This window comes from Abramis brama, assembly GCF_963993115.1.
Source record: "Abramis brama genome assembly, chromosome: 19".
Taxonomy (NCBI): Eukaryota; Metazoa; Chordata; class Actinopteri; order Cypriniformes; family Leuciscidae; genus Abramis; species Abramis brama.
The window spans coordinates 13,561,537-13,572,743 of record NC_139981.1 but is presented as its reverse complement, the minus strand read 5'-3'; the positions used below and the strand labels follow the sequence as shown (position 1 = coordinate 13,572,743).

Below are 11,207 nucleotides of genomic sequence, written 5' to 3'. Positions count from 1 at the left end.
TCACTGATATCTTGGTTAGTTGGTTTTTCTTCTCCAGACTGATGACTCAGTACTTACTCATCTCCAATATACAGGCTGGGCCAGATAAGACTGACAGGTCCAAAAGGCTGTCTTGTTAGTCAGAAGCAGATACCACAGATCCGATATATATGGCCAAATGGTTTGTCTTTTGGAGCTTTTCTGTTAATTTTTTTTTTTTAGAAATCTCGGGAATCAATGATATAGCTTTATATTCTGTGTTAAGTCAATGCATGTGTTATGAGTAGAATGATCAATGCATATTTTCATGGAACAGTTTGTATTTACACATATTAGTTTGACCTTTCTGCTTCTGTAATCATGTTTGCCTTCACAGTCCAAAGGGAAATTAGGTAAATTAACGGATGTCCTCTTTCAAAACAAAACAACACATAATTCCTGAGGTACTGTGTAATTTATTTAATAGCAACAAGAAAAGAAAGGACATAATGCGTTTTTTTTTTTTAGTCCCACTGGACTGAGAAATTTAAATGCTTTCGCAATTTGGTTTGGTCATCAGTTTCACCAATATCCGTGGGTCACAACACCAATGGATTTGAGCAGAAACCGTAAATATGTTGGAACATATGATACCCATTAGAAACACACTACAGGGGATCAACCCTTAAGACATGTAGCCATGCATGGCTCTTCCACCTTCCCATGATAAAGAGCAAGCCACAACCGTTTCATTTGACTCCAATAAAAAAAAAAAACATGCTTGCTGGCTCATTTTGAAACAAGTTCAAAGTATATCTCATCTGGAAGAAATTTAAAAACCTGCCATTTATTTTGTGACCCTGCTGCCCTGTGGAGGTTATTTACTATTTATGGGGAAGCCCTTCAATTTTGCCTTCTGATACCCACTTTGCCATTGCACTACAATGGATATTAGCAAATAAGATCTGGCCCAAAATAACTAGGACAAGGCCATGGGGGAGGAGGCCCTTAAGGGACATGCTCTTGAAATGGGATTCATCACATTGTTACCAAGTTTTCAGTTACAATTTGTAAGCTTGCAGTTTTTTCTTCCTCTCTCGGACGAGGCTCATGTCAAGATGTCGTAGCTGGTTAAGGAAGCCAGGATTAGGACAGATGTCCCTGTGTTGCCGTACAGATTTAACAGCCTCCATTAGAGTAAGATCCTCACAGATCATGAGGAAGGCCAACACTAGAGTGGCAGAGCGACTCACTCCCATCAGACAGTGGACAAACACTCTTCCTGAAGAACAGAACAGAATCAATGCAAGACACTTGGACAGTGCAAATGCTACTTTTAGTATAGCCAAAAGAATGATTCAGTGCTATTAGACATGATGGATGCTTTCGAAACACTGCTTCATGAAGCTTCAAAAACATTTTTATGAGAGCATGTATTAAAGCGGCCAACTCACCTTTTTTCAGTAAACGAGGCTTTTTGAATTTCATAAACACAAACATAATTAATGGTATTTAATGATTTGTAGATTAGATTTAGTACACTGTCATAGAAAATAAAATAAAAACATTTGTAAAAGGTGTCTTTATGCACCTTTTATCTATGTTCATGTTCCATTTGCACTGTTCATGTTCCATTTGCGGCTGACAAAGGTGGAAACACGTTACTAGTACTAGTATGACTAGTATAATATAGTTGTAGTGCGCATGCGTTGAATGCGCCCGTGAGAGTTTATGGTCGAAATGATCGAACTCTACAATGCGCGAGAAGCAATGGCAGGTTGGAAAATGAAGCATTCCCCAAGCAGGGCAAAAGTAGTGAATATTTCTGCTGAAAGTTATTCTAGCCCATAGTATAGCGAAAATATTGCATCAAGCATGTTCATGAGGATGTCAACTCACCATTTTTTGACAGTGCAGCTCGTATGAACCTTGCTGTTGGATAGAAAAACACACTTAAGATGAAGTCTGAGGAATCATCAGCCTCCACTCCATAGTAATCTATAGACATGTCTCTGTAAAAGCGGGCTCCAGTGTTGACATGAGGGGGTCCACTAGCAGCATTCACAATGTGTGTGATCCCCATATTGTACAGCATTGACTTGTCACGTGCCGCAACCCTGACAAAACAAAACAGATAACATCTGTAGTTCTGTGCATTTTATGAATTTCCATTTGAATAGAAAAAACAATACACACTCATTGCCAATGTACACATTAGGCCACACTTGGTTGACATGTCCAGTAGGCCGTCTGTCACTCAACAGGAAGTTCTGCAGTTCAGCAACGGATGGTGTTTCATAGGCACACAGCTCCTTGAAAGACATCCTGGCCGAAAAAATAAATATATATATTTTTTAAATTACAGTAAGGGTTTGGATATTATCATGTTAATCTGCCTGATATGCAGTTTAGATGCATTCTCGATCCCTCTTGATTTCAAAATAGCCCATAGTTGAGCCCACCTGAGGCTGTTGCTTGTGAAATCTTCTTGTTGCTAAGAGCGCACTGACACTCCAATTCAGCTCTTAACATCATTAAAATGAATACTGACGGCTTTTATGGAATATCTTTCCACTTAGGATTTCCTAACTGTCGTGGCAAACATGTTTACAGCTCAGGTGTGGGAAAGAAAACGTGCGATGCCAGAGCTGTGAGCGATTCACTAAGGCTAGCTTTCATAATAGCTCTCAAAAATACCAAAATGTTTCTTTCTAAAAGCCTCTAAAATCTCCCCTCCTTTTGTAAACTTACATTTAGCAGCCGGTGGCCCTTTTTCCCCCCTTGTTCTCAGATTGCCTGCTCTTCTCTCCTTGGTCAGGGGCGTTGTTGACAGCCAGTCCACAGATATGTCTCTGGAGGCTGTTTCTTTTTTTAAATGGTGTATAATTATAAACCTCCCTGGATACAAAGAACTCTTCCAGGTCTTAGTGGGCAGTCAGGTTTGCTTTTAGAAGACTGTCTTTCCCTAGACAATGATCTTTTGAGCATGTTCTGGCTGCACATATTGTGTATATCTTGGCCAGACTCCCAATACTGTAACTCACTCTTGCAGTGCAGACGAAGGTAAAGGTGGGTCATCAGTGGCTTTCATTGGACACATACATCTTTATCATAAGTCATTGTGCAGGGAAATACACATCATCTCACGAGGTCTCGCCAGCTGCTAGGTTAAACACTCTTGAAATCCAGATGTTCCTTTCATTTGCCTTGAGGGCGAGTCTCTGATAAATGGTGAGATCTTTGCACATCCAAGTGCGGTGACATGTTTGGTAATTGGAGCGTGTCAGATAGCCCTCTCAAAGATACTCTGTCTTTTTTGTACTCCAGCTGAAACTGTTTAGTTAGTGCTTAAATGCTACTTGTGTAAAACAGGAAAAGACTTAACTAAGAGTTGTTCTTTCCATGCCGGTAAAATAAGCTTTGAGACCCATAGTAATTAAGGTTTTATGAAGCTAATAAAAAGGAATTAATGGCTTGGGTGTGAAAGCCACATACACCTGTTCCTTCTCAAGATCTGCTTATTACTTACTATTACTGAAACCACATACTGTATACGAATAAATTACGATAATACAGTATGTTTCAAGGATTTTAATAGACTTTTGTTTCTTTTTTAATGTCCTTGTCCTGTTGAATCAAATAATGCAGTAGACTACACTGACTGGCTTTATTTAATCTTTATTTGGAAATGCATTGTATGTAATTTGTATTAAGTGGTCCAAATTTGCCAAGTTGAAATTGTCATGGTAGATCCAATCCATGAATCATTCAGCCTGCTTGTCTTATGTGGTTTTAAAAGTAATGGATTTTATTTATTTTTTCTTCAGAGTAACATTTTCTCTTCCGTTTAAAAGTTTGAAAAAGACTTAAATAAAAAGACTTTTATTCAGCAAAGTGACAGTAAACACGTTTACACTGATTTATAATTTTTTTATTTAAAATTTAAACTTAAAACTTTATATATATATAATTATTTTTTTAAGTAGAACATTGATTTTAAATTTTTTATATTTACTGTATTTGTAATAAATTAAAAGCAGTCTTTTAGAAAAAAACATTAAAAATGCTTACACAGTATATGTTTTTAGCTATGCTTTTCTGTTGCTATTTCTTCAAAGCAGTTTGTTCAAGCCAAAGTATATGTTGCTGCTGGGCTGATCTGTTTGTTCTTTTTATCCATGATATCTCAGGCTTGACAGTCTTCCCTGAGAAAACACTGACACAATGCAATCACGTACAGATGCATCTGTTTTCCAGAGAACTTTGTGACACTAATGTGGTCATCAACATCACCCCCTCTGTGCCTCTGGTTCCTCCAGTCAATTCAGGAGATGACTTCGCTTAGCAGAATATATATACACACACTTGGCTTAGCTGCTTGCGTCTGTTGCCTGTTTCTCTTCTCAACTGCTTCCATGATTTATCATCGTACAGTGTATGCCAAGCAGCTAATCAGGAAGCAAAGTAGTGTCTTAATTGAATGTTCTCTGAAAGCGAAGTATGTCTGGGGACTCGTGTGGGTCCTGCTTCCTCTGGTTGCACAGCTGCAGGTCACGCTGTCAGGGTGACGACAGTCCAGGGGAGTTAGTTTCTCTCCTCAAGGTTTCTGTGGGTTAATGCTGTTCTATTACAATCTTGGTTGGTTACAGTTCCCTTAAATTACATTTGCATGATGAAATGTCATTGACAAATGATAAAGGACAGGTTTGAATCTATAATCTATTTATCAATGTAGCATTTTTTATGTTTATTACAGCACAAAAGAGGCTTATGTTAATGTAGCATATGAAGGATATCAGATGAAAAGAAAAAAGGAAAATATTATGGGAGGACACAGCATAAAAACAGCAAGATTTTAATTTGATCTTTTTCATGGCACAGCACTGAACCCTGCTGGAAGCAGTCGGAAGCACAAAGGGAAAATGAAGCAAAAGTACAGTAGAATAGATGAATAAAGTTATACCCTGCCCTAGAAAGGGTCATCTAGTTTTTTCATCTAATATTATAACTGACACATAACTTGCATATATCTTAACATGTGAGGTAAATGATTGGAAATGTATTACATATAAAACAAGAAATGTTAGAAATTACATTTAGTTATGTTCACAATTATTATGAACTTAGTATACAGGTAAATACAGGTTTGCCAAACTAATATGTTTATTTTTTTAAATCAATACAGATGCAAATTAAGTTTATTTGGCACCTTGTTAGTATCTGTTCATGAAACATCTGTATATGAATCCACTAGTGCAGTTGTTACACTTTCAAAAAATACTGTGACCAATTGAATATTCATCCTGCTCATGGTCAATAGAGTTTCTTGTCCAATTAAATGTTTTAAGTATACAGTGCATTTGACAAAACTGTTTATACACCAGTAAATGTTCTCCAAGATAACAAAGGAACTTCTGTGAATCAATTACCTGAATGAAACAAATTATTCTGCTATTAAAACAAAAAGGTGCACTAAAAATCAAATCAGTGAAGTGCTGCTCAGTCATTTTAAACAAGGCTTTTAGGATTGAGTCAACAGAAGAATGTTGTGCTTGGCCCGTATAGTTCTCCAGATTTGGCTGCCAAAAGCAGCGTAAAAGCTAATACTGCTCACAGGGAGTGTTTTCTCTGCAGCCGGATAATCAACCACAATTCAATCATTTAATACTGCTTAATTTGGTACTCTATGCTGAATACTGACTCCACTGTTAAATATTATTTGCTGTGTGAGCAGCATGTGGCACTTGTGTGCTGTGGTTCTTGAATATATCAAACAGATTTTCATAAAAAACACCATTCTTCAACATAATTCTTCAGTTACACTACATTGTACAGTAAAATCCCCCATGTTAATATGACTATGCAAACATGCCAGGCGTCAAGTAAGTTAAATATTTTTTCATTCAATATTAGCTAAATTCTCATATTATATATAAAATAACCCTGTAAATGTATGGAAAAGTACAAAGATGGCCAACACTAAACCTGAAAGGCACATGTTTTACTATGAAACTATATATGCAATCAAACCAAAAATTATTCAGACACCCGATATATTTTTTTTACTAGTGGGTGCAGAACACTATAGTTCATTTATGTAAGTGAGGATAGCAAAATAAAGTAAACTGTGACATATTATACCCAAAAATACTACTACCAGTAAAATTTATAAACATTTGGGGTCAAAAATGAATCAGACACTTTGACCTGACGTGTTTTGCTTAAGTTTTTTCTTTTTCTTTAATTGCTAATGCGACCTTTTTACACCGCATACTGAACAGAATTAAGCATTGCTTGGTAATTGGTATTGGTAACCTAAATTGGTATTATCTAATTCGGTACTTAAAGGGATACTCCACTTTTTTTGGAAATAGGCTCATTTTACAACTCCCCCAGAGTTAAACAGTTGAGTTTTACCGTTTTCGAATCCATTCAGCCGATCTCCGGGTCTGGCGGTACCACTTTTAGCATAGCTTAGCATAGATCATTGAATCGGACAGGACCATTAGCATCTCTCTCAAAAAAATGACCAAAGAGTTTCGATATTTTTCCAATTTAAAACTTGACTCTTCTGTAGTTACATCTTGTACTAAGACCGACGGAAAATGTAAAGTTGCGCTTTTCTAGGCTGATATGGCTAGGAACTATACTCTCATTCCTGTGTAAAACTCAACTGTTTAACTCTGGGGGAGTTGTAAAATGAGCCTATTTCCAAAAAAAGTGGAGTATCCCTTTAAATTTAACAGCTGACAGCTACTCAACCATTTGTGAGACAGTCTAACAGAAGGATGGCCAAAACCAGCGAAATATCAACTGATTTCAGTTCTTGTCATATTTTATTACCATTTTCTAAACTATAGCGAATTAACTGTGATAATGTGAGAAATGTTGAGGGTGTCTGGATAAATTTTGGTTTGACTGTATATATATATATATATATATATGTTAGCCTCATAGCATAATTGCCTAAGTCATATTTAAAAAAAAAAAAGACTTAGGCAATTATGCTATGAGGCTAACGAATATATATATATATATATCATAAATAATGTAAACATACCATTGCTTGTTACCTCTTCACCCTTTAATTATAAAATGAATGCATGTGCTTTTGTGTGTTCATTACATTTGTGTTGTTTTTCTGTCAGAGAATAGGACACAGCATTCGCTTTCTCTGAAGCTGAATGTCCAAATCCAGGAGAAGGCTCAAAAAGTTCCTGTTAGGATAGATTGCACGTTGCAATACAACCGTTTGGATGGCAGTGCGGAGAGTAAGACGCTGACGCAACATAAGGTACGCTAGAACCAGAGTGGCAGACCGACTCATTCCCATGATGCAATGAACAAGCACCTTACCTGTGGATAAAAAACACAGACCGTAATGGTCAGGAGGAGCTGCTAATACTATTGAAATTAACCTTTTCATTTTCATTAAATATGGATTATAAAGCATTTCAGAATCAAGATAAGTTGTTATCAGGTTTAGAGTGTAATTCAAATAGATAAAGAGGAAATTCAGCAATGGAACAAGTTTATTTTTCTGTCTTCAAAATGATGTAAAAGTTTCGAACTATGGATGGTTTTAAATTGTATTTAAAATTAGTTCTTATCTCTTATGGGTTATTTATGACAGGGAAAGGTTTTAGAAATACTTGTATCTTAACTATATTAACAATTATGAATCAGTGTTAGTTTAAAAATGGACTTCAAATTCCTCCCCAATGCATTTTGATTGACTTGTTTTGCATTTTTGCATATTAGCATCACTGACTGTGGTCACTCACCATTCTTCTTCCTCAAAGCTTTGTGGATGAAATCAGAAGCCGGTTTAAAGTGCACACTAAGATCAAACGATGAAGTGTCTTCTGCTGGGATGCCATAATATACAATTGTATTTCCATAATAACTCTGGTCCCCAATGCTGCCTTGCTTGGAATGGGCAGCATTTAAAACATGAGTGATGCCCATTTTCTGCAAAGCTTTTCTATTTTGAGCAATGGCCCTATAAAAAAGTGAAAATGTGTTATGTAATGTAACAGGACAACCACTATAGCATTAAAAGTGAAGCAACTGCAGAATTGATTTAACTAGGGATGCACATTATGATTTAATCTCAATCAAATAAGTCACTTTGAATAGAATAGTATCTTCTCAAATCCTTAAATATAAAGATAATATAATAAAACTAAATGTAAACCACAATGGCATAGCTTGCGTGCTATAAATCTTTAAATAAAAGCTAATGGTACGACACCGCATAATCAGTTATGTAGTAGTACCGGTAGGCTACTTACACATTTCCGATGTACAGGTTCGGCCAGACCTCGTCGACTGGAGTTAGATCAAGTTTGCATGTGTCCAGAACATTCTCTAACTCTTTAATAGCCAGGAGTCCGTGTTTATGTTTCTGAGCTGTCATTCTTCTGAACTGACCCAAATCAAACTATTACTCCCGTGAATATTAGTTTCTGCTGTTTTCCCGGGGTTCAGCATACATAATCGGGTTGGCACGTCGTGATCCACACAAACAGGTGCTCTTTATGACGCTGCTCGGTCACCAGATACCGCTGACCATCTCAGCTCTTCGATGTTGATAGAAGCCTGTGTGCGTACAACAAATAGTGTGAATGACCAGGGCAGGGGGCGCCCGGTGGCTCAGAAAGTCCAAACCTCCATTGAGTCGCATTCAAATCTTTTGATGTTTTTCCTCTTACTGGAGACATTTATACTCGAAAAAATATAACCAATATATTGGAATTAAATATTTGAATTCCAAGGCATGGAACCTGACATGAAAATTGACTTATTGCTTGACAGTCTTAATAAAATATTTGAATAAAATGGCTGCACCAGTAACGTTAATCACGTATTGTGATTGGCTCATCTTGACTAGCGTGGGAAAAAGTAACAAGCACCACGTGATCATGTATGTACTACATCAGTGCTTTGGACCAGAATAATGACACTTTAATAGCCCCTGGTTTGACAATACATTGTAAAGCGCTTAGATTTGTTAATTATTATTTACATATCGTATCTGACGCCTAGGCCGCTAATTCCAACCTATTTTAAAAAAATATGTTTCTTATTGTCATTCTAGCTTGTTCCATTTCTATGGACATTGTGATCTGTTTCACAAATGACGGATGATTCATCCGATGACGAGAGAACGGGACAATAAGTGACAATTGTGTTGAGTGAACATCTGTGAACATTTGGAGTATTGTACATAGTGGAACAAAGAGAAAAACAGAGTAACAGTGTTTGCTGATCAGCTTTGCATTTGCATACTGATCAGCTGAAGATTATATAAAATATATCAAAGATTGTATTTAAGGTTTAATTTGTGCCCAGTATAAGGGGGTATTCAGTAATTAAATATTGCTAAAAAAGAAAAAGAAAAGAAAAAAAGAACTAAAAATAGCCATCATTTAACCAAAGTACAACACAAAGCTGTGATTATACATACAAGAAACTGTTTATTATTATGTTAATGATGATTGTTGTTGATCACTGCAGGAGTAGGCTACTGTTTAAATTAGATGTTTGAATTTACAGGTTTCTGAATTGCATGCTTGTTTAAAAAATATCAAGCTACTTTGACTGTGCCTTGTAGTTTAATTCATTGCCGAGAGTTATTAACTGCTTCAGAAATCCTCGGTTTGGAAAGATCCATCTTCTTTCTTTCACTTTCAAGATGGCATCCACCAGAGAGTAATTGCAATAAATCATTAGGTAAGCTAAGACCAGAGCAGCTGAACGGCTCACTCCCACAGCACAATGCACAAACACTTTAGCTGTTGAAAAGAGATACAATCATGAATCTGACAGTAACAAATCTATCTATCTATCTATCTATCTATCTATCTATCTATCTATCTATCTATCTATCTATCTATCTATCTATCTATCTATCTATCTATCTATCTATCTATTTATTTTCATAAAAATTAGATATCAATTAATAATTCAAATGGATAAAATAATAATAAAATAACACTAACCAGTGTTGATCATGCCTAAAAAATTGTATACTATTTTAAAAATGGAAGTTAAATGTTTTTACATACCACCTGCTGTGCTGAGAGCATCATTAATGTAGTGTGCTGAAGGGTAGAAAAAAGGTGAAATATCAAATGTAGGCAGATCATTGGCCGGAACACCATAGTACTTCACAGTTGTCCCATAAAAATCATCTCTTCCTTTGCAACACATTTTACCATGTGCAGCATTTAAAACATGAGTTATACCCAGTCTCCATAGGCCATATCTGTCATGAGACATGTGCCTGTTTATGAAAGAATGACATAGTAAACGGCTAATATTTTCTTATAATCAACAAATCAAAAAGAAGTCACGCACAAATGCACTTACATGTCCCCCAGAAACAAATTAGGCCACACTTCATCGACATGGTTACAGGACAGCTGACCCCCATGTAATATATCCTCTAGCTCTTCAATAGAGGGTGTTTCAGACAAAATGTTGTCCACTGTTCGATCTACATTCTCCATTTTCAGGAATAAGAGCATTGGGGAGAACCCACAACTTTATGAGAAGGCTACTACATGAGTGACATTTCCAGGTGTGACACTTCTGCATTACCATGTTTTCCCCAGTAGATATCAGTGTATGGCCACTTATTTAACACAAGTCCTTTTTCCAAGTGCTGTATGCCAAAGTGAGCTTACGCACTGTACACAGTGTAAATGAGCCTAAATCACTGACGTCTCTCCCTTTTTAAGCGTGTGGTAGGCTATAGTATATTTGATTAGAAATACAGTATATTTTTGTAGAGTAGTTTGGGAGAATTAAGAAAATGTTAGGCCTCTTGAAACTCATTGTTCACGTTCAGACAATCAGTAACACTGTATCCAGTGTATGGTACATAGTATGCCTGTTCTCACCACTTGAGTGTTACAAAGTAAAAACATATATATATATTTTTTAAATAATCTAATGGACAGCATGCCACTAGTAAGAAGTCAAGAAGTCAAAGAAACAATTGGGCCGACAGGTGGAAGATGAATCAAAATGAGAATATAGCAAACACCTGTGTGAGGTCTTTGGTTAAAACTGAGTAAAAATAAAGAGTTTGGATTGAGAATGTTAGATGTTCTACAGGCATCTCGGCTTAGTCATCTAGAACTGTTTTTTTTTTTTTTTTTTTTGCAAAGAGAAGACTTTTTCCATAACAGCGGCTGCTTTTTTCCCTTTCAAATATGTCTAATTAGCTTATGAGTGCGGGC

General features: G+C 36.4%; 2 protein-coding genes across 2 annotated transcripts; both read right to left on the bottom strand.

The window, feature by feature from the left end:
- Nucleotides 1–467: 467 nt before the first annotated feature.
- On the bottom strand, nt 468–8,729 carry LOC311069475 (uncharacterized protein). Its single transcript, XM_084092654.1, has 6 exons — nt 8,253–8,729; nt 7,743–7,960; nt 7,104–7,314; nt 2,155–2,283; nt 1,858–2,075; nt 468–1,240 (listed from the first exon to the last, which is right to left on the bottom strand). Exons 1-6 carry the CDS (start codon nt 8,375–8,377, stop codon nt 1,020–1,022), a joined length of 1,122 nt encoding a protein of 373 aa, XP_083948780.1. The 5' UTR covers nt 8,378–8,729; the 3' UTR covers nt 468–1,019.
- Nucleotides 8,730–9,429: 700 nt separating this feature from the next.
- Nucleotides 9,430–10,542, bottom strand: LOC311070020 (dual specificity protein phosphatase 13A). Its single transcript, XM_084093648.1, has 3 exons — nt 10,333–10,542; nt 10,029–10,246; nt 9,430–9,755 (listed from the first exon to the last, which is right to left on the bottom strand). Exons 1-3 carry the CDS (start codon nt 10,488–10,490, stop codon nt 9,553–9,555), a joined length of 579 nt encoding a protein of 192 aa, XP_083949774.1. The 5' UTR covers nt 10,491–10,542; the 3' UTR covers nt 9,430–9,552.
- Between the last annotated feature and the right edge of the window lie 665 nt (nt 10,543–11,207).